Source organism: Pempheris klunzingeri, chromosome 5, assembly GCF_042242105.1.
Source record: "Pempheris klunzingeri isolate RE-2024b chromosome 5, fPemKlu1.hap1, whole genome shotgun sequence".
Lineage (NCBI taxonomy): Eukaryota > Metazoa > Chordata > Actinopteri > Acropomatiformes > Pempheridae > Pempheris > Pempheris klunzingeri.
This window is the reverse complement of record NC_092016.1, coordinates 10,002,534-10,025,747: the sequence shown is the minus strand read 5'-3', so window position 1 is coordinate 10,025,747 and position 23,214 is coordinate 10,002,534. Positions and strand designations below refer to the sequence as shown.

Below are 23,214 nucleotides of genomic sequence, written 5' to 3'. Positions count from 1 at the left end.
ACAGTATCACATTTCCTTGAACTGTGGCCACAATGTTTTGCAACATTTCTTTTTTTTTTCTCTCCAGCTTTGTTGGGAAGTTTTAAAATGCTTACACACTGAGCCTTTTAAAGCCCTTTGCAGTCAAAGTTCGTTTTGCAGCATGCCCCTTTGTCAGGACTTGCAGAAGAATGAGCAGAGGGAGGTGCAGCTACCCGCATTCATATGCACGGCAGTAAATGCCAGAAAAAACATGGCTCACTGAGGAAATAGAGCTCAAATTCATTCCTGTGCATATTACTGACTTGGCTGGATACAGTCCCAAATAAACAATGGAACAACTCTAAGTCTGGGATATGGTGTCACTTCAGTTCTTCCATGCGGTTTTGTAATGATCCCTTTAGCTACTATGGAGTGTCCCGTATTTTTCCATGCAGTTTTACATTTCTTCCACGTGTGGAGGAGTTTGGAAAGCTGTCCATACATTGCGTTGCAGAGGAGGAACCCTGCGCGGCTACTGTAGAGGAAAGTACAGTAGCCTTTGATTCATTTCAGCAGGACGCAGCATGGTGGGGCAGCTCATTCTCTCCGTCTGCGTGCGTTTGCCCATCCGCTGCTCGCTCGGCTTGTAATTGCGCTGGGAGGGGATAATAAAAGCGCCAGTGGCCACCTTGCCTGCTTTACATCCGGACCGTGACATCATCGCCTCTCGGGTTTCAGTGTGTCTACTACAGGCGCACGCGGCGCGGCAGTCAGCGCGAGTGCCTCCGCCGTGCGAGCGCAGCACCGAGCGCACTTCACCACACGCGTTTCCTCAAAGTGAAGACAAACTCTCAGACGTTCACATTTGGATAAAACGGTGACTTTATTCTTTCCGCACGTCCGTCCGGCTCGTCTAACTGCCTGGACATTTATGGAAGATTTTCATTGTGAGTAAAAGAAAGGAGGAAAAAAAAAAAAAAGCTGCAGTGCTGGTGGTGTGTGCGACACGCATTGTTTGCTCTTAATGCGAATGTGTGTTTTAGGGTGTGTGTGTGTGTGTGTGTGTGATTGTGGTGTGGATGCGATCAAAAAGCTATTTGGATGCAGCCCGTGTGATTTGCTTCTGTGGTGCTGCTATAACAAGCAGTCAGCGTTTTGTTCCTCACATGGCTTCATATGCAAACAGCCTCTTTAGCACCAAACCAGACCCTGACACTGTATTTTGTCATCGCTTTGTCAAAGCACCTCTATGTTGTCAAGTAAATGGGTTCCCTGTACTTGGAGTTCACATCTAGCATATAAATGTCATATTACTGATGCTGCCATCATTTAGTGATCTCTAATTATTTTCACTTGTTTTTCATAATCAATGTTCTTTTGCCATTCTTGGGTGATAATAGAAATCTGTAACAAGCTCCTCTTTCTTACACAACTGTGGACCCGCAATACCAAAAGACAATTCAAATATTAGATTTTTGTCTTCTGAAGTTTTAAAAACTCATATTCTGCTGGTCTCTAAAGCTGAGCCCCAGGAGTTTCTGGTGAAAGCACGCTAGAGTGAAAGCAAACCACTGGAGGGAAAATACTTCTGACTTTTTTCTCAGTTTCAATTTTGTCTGGTTATCCTTAAATTTCAGTGCAGTGCGATTTTGATGGAAATCTATTCTGAGTTGGAAAAGAGAGCTCGTCCTACCAATTGTAATGCACTGTTTGCAGTTACTGAAACAGCATTTTCATTTCCATTTTTCTGATGCGCTGCCCATCACTTCATGATAAGCAGTCCTGAAGAGCCACTGTTTTTCTCCCATGACAGCATTTCATTATTGTGCATCAGAGTATATTTTCTATGGCCGACATTACTGGACTACAGTGTTTCTGGATGATCTTTACAATTTTTTTCTCTGTTAATCACAGTCAGTTACTGTAAGCCATAATCACAGCATTGCCCACTGTCTCTTTGCAGTGACATAGACTATGTCCTGTCTTTAATAACCAACGTAGACCAGATCACATCCGCTAGATCTGCTAATCAACGTGTAATTTATTATTTGATGATAGATAATATCTTGTGGTTTATGTCTGAATTCCTGGAGGCACACAAGGAGCAGTTGAACCTGTTCCTCACGAGGATGTGTTTTTAGGTGTGATGATGTTAGGTGTCATATTTATTATTCACTATTTCATATTCTGTACTGGCACTTCTGTAGCCTTAGGCCATGCACATCATCTATAAATTCAGCCTCTATCTCTCTGTCTGCATGTAAACATATGACCCTTAATGCTTTGATTGACGTGCTACTGTTGGGGCTTGTGGAGAAGACCCTGTCCATGTAGCCTAATTGGTTGACTTGTAAGTGGATGTTAGTATACAGCACAGTTGTTGGAAGAGAGTTTGCTGTCCTTAGTACTTCTTAATTTTATCAATGAGCTCAGTCAGGGACCATTGCCCTCAATGTTTAGTGTTTTCTACAGACTTGGAATTGTCAGTGTTTCACCAATGTTTTCCCACAGACAGAATTTATTTTCAGCCCTGGGGCGGGGTGCCCTGTCATCCAACACTTGGGTTTACTGCAAAACATCATTGCACTTAAAAATTAAGGACGTTTAAGGAAGTAATTTTGCCAGTCTATATGGTTTTACATCAAATGATTACAACCATTATTACAGACCTGTTATACAGTCCAGTTGAATAGACTGTTAAGAGCAAGAAATGTATAAATAAACTATTTTGAATAAAGCAAGTCTATACAGATACCTTGCTACTGGCTGCTGGTCCAGCTCCAGCACTCAGCCAAGCACAAATTAACAACAAGGGGAGAGAAGGGCGGGGCTGCATTTGATTTGCTTTGAGTCTTTGAGTCATGAGAGATAAACTTGCAAAAGTCCAAAGAGGTGTGCACTCCTACATTTAGTCATGCTGGTTGTCATATCCTTGTAGTGTATGAAATAGTTTCAACATGTTCTTTATGAACTTTTTCTCAATTGATTGTGAATTGTTTATTTTACACGATGGCAGCAGCGATGTGTGCATAGCATTATATGAAGAAACAGTGTGAGTTATGAATGAATTTAAATACTTCTCAGTCAGTTTGCCTCCTTCCTGCAGTACATGTGGTTAAAAAGGGGAATGAACATCTAAAAGCAGTTGTGACTTCCCTGTTATTACTACTTCTTAAATCTATAAGAAAATACTCAATAGTCTAATTATACCATTTGTCGTCTTTTTTCATTGCACACATCTTTCCAGCCTCTCATCCATCTACTCCTTTAAGGAGATGACCTTGATTAGAAGCGTCTGGGTGCTATTTTGGGTGCTGCTCTTCTGCTCTTTGTCCTGCAATGGACCTACATAGCATCACAGTATGGTTTCTGTCTCACTTTCAGAAAACTAAAACACAGATTTCATCATAGTGTTTTTTTGACTACCTTTGGGTTTCTTCCATGTAATTTATCAGCCATGAAAGCCACGTTGAATGCTAGCCCACTGTTGTCTTAAATGAAGCCTGAAATTGAAAATTGAATGGTTAACAAGGGGAGTTTTACAGACCCTGAAAGTGAAGATAGAAACTTAAGAGGTGTGGTTAATGCAGTGTTCGGAATTTGTGCTTCAGAAATAGACCTTTTAAGGAACTAATCCTTTTGTCTGATGAGGAACAGTTGTAACATGATGGCCTCTGGTCAGAGGATCACAGTGAAGCCTGGTTTTACATGGCTACAATGCACTGCAGTCGTCCCCCAGTAACTGACAGAATTTTCTCCATTAAAACCAAATTTCACTTCTTTTAATAAGTGTTTTATTTTTCTTTGAGATGGCAGCTTGTTTCCATTGATCTGAAATCTTGAATCACCCATTCAGCTGTGTCACCTTGACACACTTGGCACACAGTTGCAGCTGCTTCGAGGGGACTGCTAATTGAATTGCATGTGAAAAAAAATCTGATTTGTAGCTCGAATGAGCAGCTGTTTTCTGTGGTTAAACAAAAAGGTCTAAGGTTAAAGTCAAAGCTTGACAGGCGTACATCTGAGGCTATTGGCTGTGTCATCTACAATGGTTATGGTGTGGTGCAGGTTTCCCACAACTTTTCTTTAAAGATGTGTATCCAAATGAGTTACAGATAGTACAGTAGTCCAGGTTTTGCCTCTTTGTGGCAGCACATTGCTTCATCTTGCTGCTCTGCATTTCATGTGGCCTCTCGGGGACTGCAAAGCCCCTGTTTTGTCTTTTTTGTCTTTTCCCCTGCTGCCCTCCACATGCCCACTCACAAACTGCCTATTCTGCTTATTCAGCTCAGCTTTTGTGAGGAGGGCAATTCATACCTCCAGTCAATGTCCATGCGGTATTGACGAGCTCCACTGCAGCCAAACTCTTTTTTTTTTTTAATGCTAGTTAAGAGTAGTCACCTGACATTGTGAAAGCGTTAATCAGTACTCACTGGCTTCGTCCAACATTGTGCCCAAGTTCCTTCCTGTGTAATAGGATTGGATTTATGAGCATTAACAAGAGAATTAATTATCACTGAAAGGCTCTGTTCGGTGATTTGCAGTTGGATTGTGTTTCCTGCTGAACTCTTGTAGACTTGTAGGTTTTCCTGTGATGTGCTGGCATTTAGAAAGTATCTAAAAATGTTTGTGATTTTGAATATTAAGCGTAGAATTAGCTTGAAATGTCACCAAATAGTCACATGTGTAAATGCAGAGTTAAATGTGACTACTTCAGATGTGTAACATGGATATGTGCTAAGCGAGCTAGAGCTGAAATGTGTACCATACAGTGTGGTTTAAATACAATAGGATATGGTATGACTTCACTAGCACACCACAGTTAGGATAATAGAGTGATTCCACTGGGCCATTTGTGATAAAATGTTCTCACTTAGATGATGATACTGTAAAGCATCTACTGCATGGACTATGTATCATTAGATCACATCCTTGAGAAAGAAAGTTTGATTGTCTGATTACACTGACCTGTATTAGGATGCCCAGTTAGTAGAGGACTTAAAACAGCTTGCAAGGCATTCATTTAAGAATAATGAGTATAAAATTGCTGAGGTAAGGCAGCACTGTGTATATTTATAGGATTTGTGAGGACAGGTGGAGATGCACTGCTTTCTCAGGATCATGCACGTGTTTGACTGCAAATTGATTTTTTTCTAATACAGATGCAACGAATCAAGCATTAGAGTAAAAAAAAAAAAACAACCCAGTAATTAAAAGAGGATAATTCAGTCAGCCTCCGCTATGCTGCATGTTCCATGATGATGAACGATCCATTTTCAGAGCACATCTTCCATGTCATGACTCATTAATAGATGTGATTTGGTGTCTCAAAATCAAAATCTTGCTCCCACTCTCATTTCCCATACAATACAGTGCCCTTATCCTTTTGTCTGTTGTCTAATTTTACTCTACTGTACTTTTAAAAGACAATTATTTTAGAAACTTTAGAGCAGACAACACTTTTGTTTTTGCTTTTAATGATTGTTGAATGAGCATCAAAGATAATTTCTCAGTGAAAAAAGCCCAAAAAGCTTTTAGCTTCACAGAGGACATGAACAAGTTGGAATGCTAAACCAAATATTTGCCTCCACCTCACCTCTTTAAAAATGTATCAAGGGGAGATCTGAATTCCAGGTGTGGTTTGGTTTTCGAGTAAAATAATTACACAACGGAGATTCCAGTGGGGCCCCTCAAACTGTGGTGTTAATATCCGACGATAAGACTTTTCCCCTCTCTCTAATGTAAAGATCATTTTTGGAGCATCTCAGTTGTTTGATCCCTCACTCCTCTCCTACTGCAGTTTAACCACAAAGACCCACCCAGAACAAATAAAAGCTAAGCCTGTGGAGCGTTGACCCCAGACCTTAAGCTCTTCATTACTGCAGCTCACTACTAATTGTTGTGGACAGGACAGTCCCGAACCCAGAAAGCTGCCCCAACCCTCCTCACTACAGGGTGGTCAGCTCTCTCAGCCACTCCTAATTCCCCACTTTTATACATCTGAGGTCAAGAGGCAAGGAACCTTCTGGTGTCCTTCACCCATACCCACCCAATAAACCAACATCCCTGAAAAACAAGGAGAAATCCTACACCTAAATGAAGAGCATACAATGTTTTTGCCCTCGACTGAAGCAAAACTGTTACCATATGCTCCCTTTACTGTACAGCCCCGTGATTTTATGCTAACTTAATCTTGACTGTAGTGACCACAGACCACATCCTTCAGAGCACGTGTGACCATTTTGAACGATGCTGTAAGCTAAGATTAGGTGGATGAAGTGTTTTGAAAAACATATTCCCTCAAGAAAGGGTTTGATTTTGAGCTGGTAGCTGTGCAGCATCAGTTTATTTTGATGTAACAGTGCCTGCTGTCATCAGCCTTGATTACACTATCATCCAGTGATGTTTTCAGAAGGCCCTTATGTTGTGTGAGACAATGCAGCCGACCCACATACTCTGTCAATATTTGTTTTGCATTATCCTGTCACATATCAGCTACTGATGCCATGCGGAGGAAACAGAATTAAATTTGAATAATATATATCTGCAATGTGGGACGCCTTCATCCTTTTTTAGCGTTGTCAAGCCCTTCGCAGTGGTATGCTAAATGTCACCAGTGTATAAATTGAATTGGATGACAAAAAGGCTTAAAGAGTAGTTAAAAAGAAGGCAGCAGCTGGCATCATGGGCTCCATTTGTAGGTTGTCCAAAGAAAGATTTTTCAACTAAACAAGAAAATGTGTATTGCTGTTATTCATCCTGCCTATTTTGGCCAACACACAACCGCAGCCATCATGTTACTTCATAGCCCCCGTGTTTTCCACTGAGGTTTAAGAACTCGCTGTCCTCTCATAACACATGGAGCATGTTGGGAATGTTTAGGACCTTCTCAAATAGCTTCCGCCAATATAGGTACAGGGACTCTTTGATGTCACATAACCCCCTCTTAAAATCACTGACCTTGCACACATGTCAGTCAGCACATCAAAAACTCTCTAAACACCAGGAGGGCCTTTTGATTTTATAGGTGTACCCCTGAAGACCTTGGTCAGCTTAATTTTGACAACTAATAGCTTTGAACACTTTTATTTGGCCAATATGATATATATCCTTTTTATTTCAGGTTCATCTACATGTGTAGATGTAACAGATATAACTGGATATGTGTTTCAGTTCATCACTTCACTTCAAACATTTAGATTTAATTAACTTGATGTGACATTTTATTGACTTTTATTGGTTGTCTTTTAATTAGGGTGGTTTTGGGTAAATGCCAAGTTTCAGTATATTTCCTATGGCGAAAATTTTAGCAAACATCTGTTTAACATAACTTTCATCAATAGAAAGAGAGCAATATGGGCATATATTGAAGCCTTCTTTAAGTATCTGAGTAAGGGCCTCACTCTGTTGAATGCAAATCAGCTGTTTAGTCGCCTTGTAGCCTTGGTTTGGTCTGCCTGTATCTGAGGAAAAAGTTATTGTTCTCTTTTTGCTAGCAGCAATAGATGTTTGACTGCAGTACATTTCTCCGTGCCGTTCAACAAGCGGTTCTGCTCTTTTCTAATCACACGTGGAGCTGATCTTTATCAATAATCTGATGAATTTATAACGTAAAACACCCCCATTTCTGTTTGTGACTCTGCATGACTTTTTGCACGTGTTTGAAAAAACCAGGAGAAAGTTCAGCGGGGAGATCGTGAGTTTTAGCTCGTGATTGTATTGCCTTTCTGTGTGGGCGGGGGTTTAGAGGCTGAACGGAAGTGCGGTGGAGAGAGAGGGGGAGGAACCTGGAAGTCAAACTAACTCTACTCTTGTTTCATTGCTACTGATTGCAGCTTTAATTCAATTGTTATTTTTTAAACTGTGTATGTGACAAATAAAATACAGGTCTTGAAATATTGTACAAGGTCTCAAACACTATGCTTTCCTGTAATGAAATGGCATGCATTGACGATTAATAGGTCAGCAAAATACACCAATTTTTTTCCATGTCTTTTCCTTTTATCCTTGGTTAAAGTATCGCATGAAAGAAAACTTGCGGTGCATGAATTAAGTCACTATTTGCAAGGGATCGATAGTATCCTAGCTAAAATGTTTTCCAATATTGAATAGTTTGGAACAGATTATTAAATTCCATCCCTTGGTCTGCATAACATTGTTCTTTCATCCCACTTCTCTGTACATAAATACCTACCCAGACTTTCTTCCTTCTTATGTGCGGAACAGTACACGCATGTGTGAAGGGATACCAAAGCAAAATGGTGCCGCTGGTCTGCCCCAAGACCGCACAAAACGTTCTGCTGCCAACAGTGCCTCCAATAATTATAGACCAGAGCTGTGGAGACTGTTGCTCTCCAGGCTAAACTGAAACTAAACCCACTATTTCATGCCTGGTATTTGCTCTTTTCAGTACATGAGTACCCCATATTTAAAAACTGTTATTTTTGGGCTACAGCTTGACTCTCTTCTGTTTATAGCACAGCCTGACTGAGTTAAAAATATAGAATAACTGTCCGGCACGTAAAGCCTGTAGTAGCTTTGAAAACTGTTGTTTACAAAGCAGCTGTTCTCTTTACTTGTATTGTCTAATTACTTCATTAATCTCCGCTGCAGTCAATAGATTTGACTGATATATTGACAGCATACTCTTTACAGCTACTGAACTTCCCATCGCTGTAACTCAGTGACAGTATAATCAAATAACTATTGATTTTCCATCTCTAAATTGTAGGTTATAAGATAGGAGGCTGATGATTTGGATCTTGAATCTTGAATTATTCCAGTGACACTGTTGTAACAAAAACTTGATTTAGGATTTACTAGTAACAGTGAGGAACCTTGAAGCTTGTAATTCTTACTGATCCCTCTGCCCCCAGGCCATCCAGATCACACATAACACTGACCAGGCTCTAGTTAATTGGAAAGCTGCTGTTGTTGCTATGGTCCCAATCTTTGTAGTCTTCCTCCCTAAAGGCTGTGTGGTCTCTGACTCCTGGTGTTCTAATCATGTTTGGGTGGAAATGACTGCCAGCTGTTGTAATTAGTCAACAGGGTGGGTGCATGGCATCTTCGGTACCTCTGTCATTAAATGTGGAGAGTAGGATGACACAGCAGCCTGCTGGACCCTGTAGATTTTGGTCATTTCTATGATTTTTTTTAAAGGTTAATGGCATTTTAGTTTGGCACAGTCTAATCTAGGTCTAAAGTGCTTTTAAAACTGTAAAAGCTAATGCTGTGCTGCTCTTATCAGAAAAGAGTATTTGTCTTGCTTTTGGTCCTTTTTGCTATGCACTATATAGCATTTTTCCTGGGGTACCTTTTCACGGGGTACTACTTTTCCCATAAGATTTTGATGTGCCATGTGTGCTTGTTTTGGTGTCACACTGAACCTACGAGCATCAGGTTGGACTAGTTTTCACCCTCCTTTGCCACAGGTTGCTAATTTTATTTCCATATGGTGTATCTGTCATGTTTCCACTCAGTATTGACATGTCTACACAGCCAATACAATATACATAGTTCTGTGTGGCTTTTCAGGGCAATAAGCCACACATCCATTAACCATTTTTTAAAGATAGATCATGAATTTTTGATGGATTTATTTATACCGACGTCTATGCAGCATTTTCGAACACTGATCACTCTTCTCTTTTTCCTCCTCCCCATTCTCAATAGTCACAATGAGCGGAAGGTGACCTGCAAGCATCCTGTCTCAAGCTTACCCTCACAAGACAACTGCATCTTTGTCATCAACGAACAGTAAGTCTCTTGTTTTTGCTTTAAGAATGCCACTGGGTAGCATTGCACACATTGCACAAATCTGCCACCATCTATTTGGCATTTTGCTGTCCCAGTTCAAAGCCTCCTCTATTCAGTGCTTCGTCAGTTATCTATCTTACAAATGAATTCCTTTGAAGTAAGAGCAAACCATTCGTATAGAAATGTCACTTTTTAGATACTTTGGTAGATATTCATATTATAAAAGACATGTAATTTATTGCATAATTGGGCTGCTGTTCTCCACAAGTGCCAAGGGAGGGTTAATAATCTTGATGCTAAGGCTGACAATAAAAGAAGCCATTGTATCATGTATACATCAGCTGGGGGAATGCAGTGATTCACAGTTCCTCCTTCGTTTTGACCTGAACAAGAGTTCATGGCCTTTTCACTTGTCATAAGTACAATAATATGTCCCCCAACAATGTTACGTCCATGTGATCATCCACACTGCTTTTAGCGACAACAGTCATCACATGTCCGCTCACATGACTGGATCAGGGGCCAGTCATCTTGAACTTTCACTTCAAGGATAACGACTATGAATCTGTCACACTCAACTTAGTTTATGTCCACCTCTGGAATCATTAGTCCTGCCATTTTATTGTAACCGCCTTTTAGTCTTTAACCCTATTATAATGATTCGTGGACAAAGACAGTTACTCTGTCCAGATGTTTGCAGGATGTCCAATGCACATAAAAGAGGGCAGAATTTCACAGATTTCACATTCACCTCCGTATCCGTGTAAGCGTATTAAATCTACATGTACTTGATTGTTTGCATCACAATCCACACCGTGACACTAGACTCAACGTTCATCTCTCACCCCAGCCATCTTAGCTTAGTGTTGTGCAACATGTATCAGCTCCACTCACTTTCTCACTTCCCTCAGAAAACCCCGGTCATAGCAGATTCCCCATAATGTTATGTTGCTGCGCTGAAGTCATGTCAGCACAACTGGTGTCAATTATCTTATTGAGCAACGACTGCTAATTGAAATATGTTCTGCTTCTAGACAGAAAATTCTACTTCCATGTTGGGAAATTGTGGCCCAAGTCCAATTGAAGGATGAATTCCCTGATGGCCCCTCATGGGCAACAGCTTCAGCTTTCAATATGTGGCTTTGAAATTAAAAACATGGTTTTACTAGAATATGATATAGTGAGCTTATTTGTCTGACCAAATGCAACTTGCTCAGCAGAGATGAACAGTTTGTAGTGAAGAAGCTTGTAGTGCCAGAACTGTCACACTGCACTCTCTCGACACATTCCTCCCCTCACTGTGTTACTCTCACATCCATGCTGTTTTTGCACTGAGAGGCCCAACATGCCGCTGCAAGATGATAACTATTTCAGCAATTATTTTTGTATTGTTTGATAATCTGCAAAGTGAATCTATATTAGATGTACTCGAGGTCAACTTTTGGAAAGCATCATCAAACTGATAGACCTACATTGTTATTTTTAAGAGTGTGACAGTCCAGCCAACAGTTGGCTCTGTTCTACCAAAAGGACTAAAGGGGGACAATCTTCACCCTGGACGAGTAATGAAAGGCAAAGACGGATTTAAGCTGCTACAGGGATAAAGAGGCCAGGCTGAAAATCGCTGCGTAATCTGCTCTGCACTTTAAGTCAATCCAAAAGTGGCATTATGATTTTTAGTACCACTCTGATATAACATAACATAACATAACCTCAAACCACCTCAAGACATATACTGCATAGCATAAGTTATATAAAACACTGAGTAATGAATAATTCTAATCAAATAAACCTACATTAGTTCTGAGTTAACAGTTTTGAAAAGAAAAATAGCCTTTTCAAATCTGAGTCTGCAGTAATATCTCAGTGTAGGAAAAGGACAAAGGTTCTCCATGATGTGTGAAATGTATTTACACATGCATGATGAATTGCGTAAGTGTGAGAGGGTGGGGCAGCCTCCACTGAAGTGGCAACAAGGAACAGGCTAAACGAGAGACAAATGCACTACAGCTGTACCGTACCTTAGAAGATAACCATTGATCGGGACAGACACTCAATCGTCTGCTCAGAATGCTTAAAAAGTTTTGATGCAGATAAGCAGAACTCCTTTGACCTTGAACACGACTACAAAAGGTGAATCAGTGATGCGTGGGCCTCGTTGCTCCTGTCACATTATTGTAGTCTCCACTTCAAGGTTCAGTCAGTCTGTCAGTTTAGTTTTGGGGAGTTAGTATCCAACTCACAGTTGGGTAAATACATCACAGGAACACACAGAGCGAACACTGCTGTGCTGTTATGGAAAGACCTATTTAAGCTATTACTTGTACGTTAGTCTCTCCTAATCTGCTTTAATATTTCTTATGGGTTATAAAACAACCTATGTAAATGTACATTAGTCACTTATACTTACACTCTCAGTCATGCTGAGAGTGTAAGTATAAGCTTTGCCCACCTCAGTGAATGGCAGCCCCAGCATTCTGCTGCCATTAGTGTACATGTCTGTGCCTATTTTTACCAGCCCACATGGTCATGTGTAAGCTGACAGGGAATATTTATATAACTTCCATGCAAAACATGTTTACCAAAACTTGAACTGACCATGTGTGCAATAAAACCTATTTCAAGAGCATGGTGTTCAGTACAATTTGGGCTAGGACAAGATGACAATATAAATGAATGATACCATGTAGATTTTACTGTGCTGTTTATATCCATTTGATATCTCTGACTGATGATCTCTTAGACCATTATCTATAACTATAGTCAATGTTATAAAACAATGAGCAGGACTTATTACATTATGGCAGTGGTAGAATTTTTGTATTAATATGACAATATCTTTAGCTAATTAGGTATTAAATTTGCTAGATCACTTTTTGGATTTATAAGTATCCCAGAAATGATCTATTATCCTGGCATTGACTGATAATGCAATTTTATCCACCTCAGCCACTCCGAGGTGCAATTAATCCAGGGTGACAGTGGGTGAAAAGAAACCATAGCAGGGTGATTCATCAGCTAACCAGCGCTGGCTTCTACAGGCATATTTAACTTTACAAACACAATGTAGTAAATTTGTCTGGTCTGACAAAAGATAAGACCGCCTCAGCAGGTAAAAGAAACCAATAGTGGATGGGAGAGTACAAGTGTTACTGTTTCCCTGTGAAACCCTGTCCTTATTGTTGTCAATGTCATAATAATTTAAAAACTGTCAGGGAGAGTGAAACAGTGTAATTAACAAGAAGAACAATCTTAATACCACTCTGCATTATCATGCTAAAATAATAGTTAGTCAGGGTATAAATCTATTTCAGTATGTTTAAGTTTCTCAAAACCACGATATTGGCTTTTTCAGGTTTGTGAAATGCAAAACTTTATAATTAATAATTGGGATATGCGTTGGAAAATGCATGTAACTGATGTGACCTGTTTGGATACCCTTGTGTATGGTCAAATTTATAGACTGCATATGGAGTGCATAACAACACAATATACTGCTTATGTGCAGCCACTCTTCAGAACCCCTCATTTGTCAAAACATTACGACTTTCATTCTCAAGAAATTTGTTTTTCCTCTGTTTTGTAGTGTGAATTGTGGAAAATTGTGTCACCCAACATTTAGCAGGTAATACACTATTAGGTGCAAATGGATGATTGTGTGTTCTCCACATTTGTTTGTTTTTTTTAAATGTAAAACACTTGAACTTGTCTGTCTGTTAATAATCCTTGTTTCACATTACCAATTGACTGTGGGTGTCCTGAATGGTGCTTTGCCCAATGACTTGTTATGCATTTGCATTTCAAAGTCTTGTATTGTGCACTTCGCTGTCTGAACCATTTGTTGTGTTCATCTAAACCTTTATGAACCACCGACTGCAAGGGCTACTCTTTGGTTGGGCTGAAGGTCAAGCTGTACATCTTTGATGAAAGTTAAACTGCAGGACAAATCTTTTAGGTCCCTGGCATTTAGTCCACTTTGTTGGCAGTTCACTGATTTGCTAGAAAGCATTGAATCTTTGTGTTTTAAATGCTAAATTATATTACCAAAGCTTTAGCATTAGCCCTGTCCCATGCTGCCTGATTTTAAAACACTGTTTAGAGCAAAAGTGAATTACTTTAACACAACATAACATTAGTGAAATTAGATTGACAAATAAAGTTTATTTGTACATCTTTGGTGCATCATCCAGCTCTGTGCTATGCTGCATCCATGAACACATGACAAATGCATACACTGATATCTTGATCTGTGCATGCTTGCCTTGTCTTCTAGTCTTATGCTTGTTAAAAAGAAAAAGGTCAGGTTCACCACCGAACAAAAATGTTTGAAAGCATCCTTATTTCTTTAGAAATGCTGTGTGGTCATTTTAAAATGCACCCTCAGCCACTCAGTTCAGCGTTTCCCCCCAGTGTGCTTAGAGCGCCAAGCTTCAGTGGCAGTGTAATCCCTCCTCACTGTTTCTGCACACACAGAGGCACACAAAATCCATGCAGGACCAGGCAGTGGTGTGACGCTTTCATACATATGGGTTAATCTTAATATATGGAATTGATGAAAGGGCTTTGCCCACAAGACCATATGAGAACAACACTGGCTCTTGAATGTACACATCTGAGTCAGATTTATTTCATTTTTTTAACACATACCGGACAAATCTTTTAATGTAACTCTACCACTGTTGTTAAGCAATATTAAAGTAAGTAGCAAACGCTGAACTGAGAAGTAAACTACTATCATTGTTAACCTTTTTTTTTAGGTTGGAATCATATTGTGAAGATGAGATTAAACAGTTGGACTGACGCACAATACCACATTTTATTGTAAAACTGAGAAAATTGGGTGTAAATCTTTTAAGCAGGTGAAAATCTTTTCCCTGAATCTAATATTTTACTGTACGCATTTAGTTAAAATCCACTGGCTTAAGACTTGTATGGCCTCAAGCCCTGAACTGTAAGACTGGTCACAGTCGTTTATTCCTGCACAGTGGATAGTACTTTGATCTCACAGTGTAGAGGTCCCGAGTTTGATCCATGGCCCCTGATGTGTGGACTTGGCATGTTCTCTGTGTGTCCTCTTGTGTGTACCACATGGAGCATCATTCTCCTCCAGCAGAGCAACAGCATAGACTGTAGGTTATGTTGGATCAACTAAACATACTAAATTGCCTGAAGGTGTTAAAGTGTGCCTGTCTGCTTGTTTTTTGGCATGAAATCTCTCCATGGTGTCTTTTTGCAGATGGGTAACAGCATTGCATTGCAGAATTGTTCATTCTTATCAAATCTAAACTGTCTTGACTTTATAGGTACGGTTTATTATTTATTTAGGCTCTGATTTGAGATTTATTGGCTTTGCTGTTGAAATGGAGCTGTGGTAAATACAAAGATGGTTGTTGTTTAGCTCTGGTATTTTGCTACAGCTATTACTGTTTCACAGTCATATCCACTGTGGGCTGGTGCAGTCGGGAGACGTTCACCAAGCTAAACAAGAAAACAGTAATTTAAAGCAGACAGACTCTCAAAACAGCATGTTGTGGATATGAACAGTGACATAATCCATGTGGAGTTTCATGCTGATGTTTTGGAGGAAGCCAGTTAGAGTGAGGATTCATTTCAAAGTATAGATGGGAAGCATTTGGTGGTCTCCATTGCGTGCGTTGTATTTACTGTAAGTGGTTGAGAGATAAAAACTGGAGACGGGGACTGCTTTGCAATAAAGAGTTCTTAGTTCTTCTTAGTTCTTAGTCATCTGAATTCACATCAATCCATCACTGACAGTACTTACACAACTACTTTGTATTAGCACAGCATTTAATTGTTCAAGAAATTTGGGATTGGTGATTGAAGCAAGCCTGCCAAGTGGAAACTTTTGAAGTGAATAGTTAATTAGTCAGTTATTCAGTAACTAATTTGATAAAAGGTTAATTGTCATTTTTCAAGCGCAAATGGCAAAAATTACCAAGTTGCAGTTATTGTCAGGATTTGCTGCTTTTATTTGTTTTATGTCACAGTGAACTGAATATCTGACAGCTAACATACCATAGAGCAAAAGATTGTGTAAATAATTGGCAGAATAATTGATAATTCAACCTGATTGATTAAAATCCTAATTAGATACTTCTTTAGTTGTGATTTCTAAACACCCAAATACTATATCTGCTGTAATGCTTAAGATACTTGAACTGTAATGCAGCATAATTTCTCCTGTTGTTCTCTAGCTCTTACATTTATGCGGACAATTTTTATGCACTCACTACATGCATATTGATTATCGGGCCCAATCTAATTATCAACAAAGCTGGACACACACACAAACACACTGCAGAGCGTGTAAATGGTCTGCTGACCGCTTACAGCATCAAACAGAGCAATATCTCTCGTACAACAAAGTCAGTCCACTTTCTCCACCCCTCCCAACCTTTGTGTCTTGATGGCAAGTCAACACATCATTGATTGTGGTTCACTTAGGATTTCGTCTGTCACTGGAAGTGCTGAAAATCTTCGCATCTCATTTTCTGGGGCGAGCTCATTAAACAGAGAAGACGGCAAATCTCAGTGGGTACTCATCATTCTGCACGAGCGGCTGTTTTAGAGTGGTCAGTTGTGCTATCCCAACAAGAGACAGCATTAGTCACTCACTTGTCCACTCAGTGTCTTCACTGATTCTGTCTCCAGGGATGTATCACCTCTACACTGAACCCCCTCATATATTCATAGTCATTTCAACCTGTGAACTAAAGTACATAATAGTAAGACGTTGCTGCTTCTCGGAGCTAAGGCTTACCTTGTAACAAACCCTCTAACTTTTCTTGGGTATACAGGTAAGACAAAGTCAGCCTGTGATTGTTATTGTTGAGTCTACGTTTTGTAAAGGGGTCTGCAGATAGTATCAGGCCTGTCACTATGCTGCCCCGGAATGAACATCCTGTGCGTGTTGCCTGCTGTTGTGAGACGAGCTGATGTTATCCCTTGTGATCCTTTTTTCGTGTTTGTGCACCTTGAGTATAACAGCATGGAGTCTGAATTGTTAAACTGTTTTTAAATGTACTCTTTGTTTCCTTTTTTAAAGTGTTAATGGTCTTTGTATCTAACAAATAGATGGATTGAAAGAATGATCTGGGTGTTGTAGATGGATGAAAAGTACATGCAGATAATAAATGAAAGGAGTGACTATTGATCATCAAATGCGTGCCTCATTTATGCTGAAGGGTATCATATAATCGTAAATCTATGAATGTCAGATCATTGATCAAATGGACAGGTCAGATGGGGGAGGTTGCAGTGCAGGGTTGGCAGTTCCTGTCCTTATTCAGTGACCTGAAACCAGTACATCTGAGGGATTACACTTTTTTTCACTGCTGCAGCATTTCTGCTCTACTCTGGTTTTCCTGTCTCGTTCCCTCTAGACCACAATATTGTTCCTTACCTAAAGAATATAGGACATCTCCAAGGGCCAGAGACAACTTATTGCACAAGGTGTTCTATCCTATGGCAAATGTATTGAACATACTTTCAACTTCAGCTTTAAAAAACTTCTGCCTTTAAGAGGCATCCTGACCTGATTCACTGCCGCATTTCAGTATGTCAGGCAGACATTGCAGGCCATTTAAAGCTGGTAGAGAACTGGGAATGTAGCTGCAGTGACATGCTGGGAGTAATTGGCTTGATTCATAGGCCCATGCTGAGATCTCATTATAAGAGAAAGTTTCAGAGGAATTCTCTTAATTCTTTTATCGAGGTCAAAAAAAGCAGTCTACATTTCTGACGGATGATTTGCCTATATGCTCTTAGCATGCTTCATGTCTTTTGTGTAGATCTGCCCCCAAAGTGCCGGCGAATGAGAAGAAGGAACGGCCAATAAGCACCATGAGTGAGGCCTCCAATTACACTGGCGGCTCGGACCACGCCGCAAACCCCAGTAGCCCAGCAGGAAGAGTGAGTGACATACATGAGGTCAGGATTGTCATGCATGTCTGTTAAGTTAGGAAACTAATGGTAAACCAACAGAATTACATTTTAATGGCTAAAAAAGTTTGAGATTTTTTTTTTTGTGTGTGTGAATTGAACCTACTTTGCCATTTACTCATCCTTACTCTATTTCTAGCCCTCAAGACCCTCCAAAAAAATCCATAACTTTGGCAAGAGATCCAACTCCATCAGAAGGAATCCCAGTGCCCCAGTTATCAAGAGAAACTGGCTTTATAAACAGGTGAGCAAGATTTTGTGAATTAAACATAACATTTAGTCCAATAACTCATACTGAGAAGTAGAGAAGGTAATGTGGCATCATTTTTAGCCTTGATAATGGTGTTGCTTTATGGATAGCACTGTCTGTCTGTTGTTCAAGACTGAAGTGTCCCAACATACTGTATGGACTGCAGTGAAATATGGTGCAGACAGTCTTGTCCAAGACGACTTGTAATAACATTCCATCTAGTGCCACCATCAGGTCAAATTTGTAAGCATGTTAGCATGCTGAACTTTGCATTTAGCTGTAATTCGCTGCTGAGCCTAAGAACAGTCTCAGACAGCCTTTAGTATGGCTGTAGAGTCTTGTTAAAGTTGTTGAAGTCTTAAGTTATTCCATGCAAAGTGTAATATATTAGTGCTTTTGACACCAACTAATTATGAAACAAAGTAATAAAGAAGTTGTGCATGTCTATTCTACCTATGATCTGCAAGTTTCTATTCACATATTTGTGTCAGTTTGTTGTTTGTTTGATGAATGTATTTATAATGTAATTGATATTTAGAAGCAAAGATATTTGGGCAAAAGTAAATGGATTTAGCTTAGAACAAGAGTAAATGCAAACTTTCCTCCTTTTCACACAGAGCAAGGTTAAGGTCTTCCTCTCCCTGTAAGATTTGCGGCAACAGTCTTAAGATAAGCACAAAGGAAGCTTTTTGATGTCCTTGCAGTTCTTTGTCCAGTGTTTCTGCTCAGCCAATCATCCAGCGCGGGCCGTGTTTAAATACCAATCCCTCATCACAGCTCCCTGGTTACTTAAAGAGGGTGAAAAGGGGGTGCTTGAGGCAGCTCTTGGCCACACAGGACTCTCTCATGCTTCCTAAGTGGAAGACTCATTTAGTTTTGATTGCAGCCTCCCTGCAAAGCTTTGTGAACACATGATGGCTTCCTTTAGTACAGCTGCCAGCTGCTATTTCTTTGGGGACCTCAATCAGGGTGACGTAGATCAAGCAAAAGACTCACAAATCTGCTACCCTGAATAAAAGCTGGATTTGCACTTTTATTTTCCTGCCTCATTGAAACCTGGAAGCTATTGAAGTCCTTGGCTGAGTAAAAGCTGCAGCCGTTCAGCTGATCCATTGGGAGACCAAAATGCCACAGTGATTGATGTGATGGTGAAAGCCCTGTTTTTTTCTTACTGCCTGGACAGAATAAGGTGTGATAGAACTTCTGATCAAGTTTACTCATTAACACATTGTAAAATGAGTGGTTAAGACCTTGATTGAATAGAGGGAAGGTGATGAATGAACTGACTTAAAATGTTTGAATCTTTTGGTTACATTTCTGATGTACCTCCATTATGAACATACTGAACAGCATCTGGTATTGTGACTTTTTGATACTAATGTGTTAAACATGCTGGTTCATGGAGCTGAATTTCCATTTAAAGTAAACTGCAGCCCACATGCTGTTTGACCATAATGACAGAGTTGTTGAGGTCCCTCCCCCGACTTTTGTCTCCGGGTGGAATCCGCGATTAAGGACTCTGCTCAAGTTTTCCAATAAAGCGAACTGGGGATTTAATACCCTTTTCCTCACCCTCCATCCATTTCAAGCAGTAGCCTGAAAACCCCTTTGATCACAGAATTGTGATAACAAAGGGCAACTTAGGCAAAGGAGGTTTATTTTTGTTGCCCAATGAACAGCGTACTTCCTTTTGGAAATGAAAGCTGTTTATTTGGTTGAAATTACATACACAGTGGAGCACTCTCTTTATTATGTTTATATATATCCGAAATGAAATGTTTCCTTCGAACCAAATTAATTATCCTTACTCCATCCCAGGCCAATAATGTGTAAAATTTGAATGGCAGCAATTTTACAATACAAAATGAATGAATTCCACACTGTCTCCATTAAAGCAAGTGTTTACTTACAAAATTTAAAGGAGTACAAGGGGGCATTTTGGGCCACAATATACAGAAATACATTCACAGAAAGACAAAAGAGGAAGAACAACGTGATTACAGATTATATAGCATAATTCAAACTTCTAGTGTAATAAGATACATGTAGACAGTTAATCACATGGAAGGAATTAATCTGATTTTAAACCATTCCCACTAGTTTTGGGAGTAACTGTTCCCTATTCCTCTGGTGTCATCTCAGGACAGTACAGGGATGAAGCTGTGGAAGAAGAGGTGGTTTGTGCTGTCTGACCTTTGTCTCTTCTACTACAGAGGTGAGTCCTGTCCTCTAACCTACCAGCATGTTTCATTAGCGTTGCAGTGATTACAACAACAGTGGTTCTCGATTAGTAGCTCAAAGTAACATTGTGACCTTCAGAGCCACAAGCTGCACTCTGGGCGATTGTTAATAAATCTGGATCCAAATCCCTGAGGCAAGCAGCCTGTCAAGACCAACTGAGGAGACATGTTAATTGAAATGGCTCTCCTGTCGTCTGATTTGCCGTGTGAGGCATAATTTTTTCCCCAAGCAAAGCCACAGCTTTAAACGAGGCTTGAGTGCAGCTATATTGCTGAAAAAGAAAGCATAGCAGGAAATTGGAGCAATGTAAAGTTTCCAGAGATGACAGACAAAATGTATTTTGTTCATGTTTAAAGGCCCTCTTCTAATTCCACATTAGAGGGACCACTGCGATCATCCTTTTTCATATGTGGTATCTACACAGGTCTGTAATTTGGTGATGAAAACCCATATTTTAATAACCAAGTAATAAAAACTTCTAGCTTGACTGAAGTGGAAACTTGAGTGAATTTTAGTGTGATCTGTTATTTTATTTAGATATAATACCCCAGCAGCTTAATAGTCATAATCTTAGTCATGTTTTTCATGGTGGGCTTATTGTGGGAGTCCCAGTCCATTATAGAAGTTTTCCACTCAATTATTAAAATCTGGCCGTTCTTGTAAACCTCCCTCTTCGCTACTATTGCGCAGTAGGAAAACATTTGCAAGTGTTAGATGTGATCATTTTTATAAGATGCTATTGACTGAGCTGCTATTGACTGGGCATTTCAGCCTCACTCACCCAGTACTAATGTTCATATCAAATATTGACACAGCTGTGTCCAGATAGTATTTGAGAGCTTTCCTATTGGAAAAAAAATAGAAATGAATACTGTGAAGCACTGAGGCTGTACAGTAACTGTGGAGTACGTCCACTGCTAGGCTGCAGCTACAGAGAAAATGTAAGTCTTGCTTGGCAGAGATCCACATATGCCAATGCCCCCTGCTCACTTGCTGCGGATACAGTCATCATTTCTGCTGATCAGGATGACATCTAGTCTGTGTTATTTCTGGTGTCTGCCAGTACTGTCGCCTTCTTTCCGCCCACTGACTGACAAAAGCCACAGACAGCAGCAGACCCCAAAGGCTTTATACAGGCAGACATGTTGAGAAATCCATCAATCAGCAGAAAGTGGGCGGAAAGGTCATGAACTGTGTTGCCCTGCAACTAAATGCAACTGCTATCTGCTGTTATCAGACTATTATTGTGTGCTCATGATGTACCACAATGTATATGTTCAGAGACTGTTCTCCTGTGTGTGTGTGTGTGTGTGTGTGTGTGTGTGTGTGTGTGTGTGTGTTCGGGAGAGAGGCAGAGACACAGAGACTTGAATAAAAAAAATGTGCAGGTACAGCTGATGCTGACAAATGGATCAGTCCATCAGTTCTTCATCATAGCTCTAGAGTTAACAGTTTTACCTCTAAACTACCAGAGGCTGACCAGAGTTCAGCTGTCACTCAGTCCCCCAAATATCACTCACCATTCCCTCTTCGCCCCAATTACTACCAGTAACTGTGTTAAGTGACTTTGACTTTTACATGACATCCCCAGTCAACACACAAACATGCACACATAGCAAATAAACACTCGGGACCGCAGCAGTCACTTCCCTGATATATCTTGTTTTTCTACACTGTTTCGAGTAAGCAGTATCAAATTAGGAGGCTAAGCAATTCTCTGTTTAAAACTCGGGACTCACTCTAATCCCCCCTGTGGAGAATGCTCTATTGTCAATGTGGATCCCTGTCTGCTAACTTAATGAGGATTAGAGCAGCCTAGCTACATAGGGTATTGAATCAATGCTTATCTTTTCCACTGATTGCACTCGGTTCATCTGACCAACACGCTCCCCTTTTAGTTTTTATCTCACAATTCATTTGGTTTGTGTCTGCCCATTTTTATGCTTAAAAGTGTTTAATGAGTTAGAGTTTAGAGTGGAAAACTTGAAACTGACTTTGATAAGTGTCCCCTAATGCGTTGCGTTGACTTGGTGTTTCTCTGCAGATGAAAAAGAGGAGGGGATACTTGGCAGCATCCTCCTGCCCAGCTTTCATGTATCCATGTTGTCTGTGGATGATCACATTAACAGAAAATATGCCTTCAAGGTCAGTGTATTTTTTCATTCCTGTCAAACTTTGTTAGATAGCGTATGTAGTGGTTGAGTACATTTCAAGCATATAAAAGTAAATAATTAGTATTATTTAAAGCTGTAATAAGATAAGAGCTGAAAGTACAAAGCTTCCTAAATGTACCTTTGATCACTGGTATACAGTGTGAAAGATGGAAAATGATTTTTGTTGTGGATATTTTATATTCCCCACAGAGTTTTCTTAAGCATATAAATCAACTTCTAGGTTTTCTTTTCTTTGAACATGTTTTGTCTTTACTTTAGACATCATTTGATTGACAGTGAAGTAATGCAAGTCATCTTTTTAAATGCGATCTGCACACTGCTAAATCTAAGAAAGCAAAGAAAGTGCTTTGCCAACAGTAATACGGCTGTGCTGGCTACTGCCAGTGGTGTAGCACTAGACCATTGCAATGCTCTTAGATGACTCGGAAACCCCATGTTACAGGGCAACAGGCGCATTTTATGGGATCTCAGTGGTGTGTACAGTATTTGACTTTGGGTCCTTCATAAACCCTAAGAGACAACAAAGTTGACCTGCCAAGTACAGCCAAACACAGACGCCCAGGAGTCTGCTCAAGGTCTCTCCAACCACACAGCCCACTCCTTTTCCAACTTAGACTCAGGCTGAAAGAGAGAGTTGAGGTAAAGAGAGAAACACAAGAACAGGGCATGGCCTCTTTAGTTTACAGTGATTCACTCAGGGATGGGATGACTTTTTGACTGCATATTTTTCATTCTAAACTTTTTCTGTCTCTTGTTGTGGCCAAAATGGCCATGTCATTAAAAGTTCTTCATTTCTCAAGATTATTCTGAAGTAATTGGGTGTAATGACAGTGCTTTTCAGACATTGGTAAACAGGATATTGAGGTT

At 40.0% G+C, this 23,214-nt stretch overlaps 1 protein-coding gene across 5 annotated transcripts in view; it reads left to right on the top strand.

The window, feature by feature from the left end:
- The window catches only part of LOC139200888 (pleckstrin homology domain-containing family A member 5-like), a 77,840-nt gene that overhangs the window by 32,568 nt on the left and 22,058 nt on the right, over window positions 1-23,214 (top strand). For 3 of the 5 annotated variants that reach the window (XM_070830053.1, XM_070830051.1, XM_070830050.1), the window contains exons 4-8: window positions 9,637-9,720; window positions 17,532-17,670; window positions 17,822-17,926; window positions 20,075-20,147; window positions 22,218-22,318. In XM_070830053.1, the coding sequence (XP_070686154.1) occupies window positions 9,637-9,720; window positions 17,532-17,670; window positions 17,822-17,926; window positions 20,075-20,147; window positions 22,218-22,318 (502 nt within the window). Of the gene's footprint in view, window positions 1-754; window positions 909-9,636; window positions 9,721-17,531; window positions 17,671-17,821; window positions 17,927-20,074; window positions 20,148-22,217; window positions 22,319-23,214 lie in introns of those variants that run through there. The other 2 variants (XM_070830054.1, XM_070830052.1) reach the window with 2 other exon arrangements.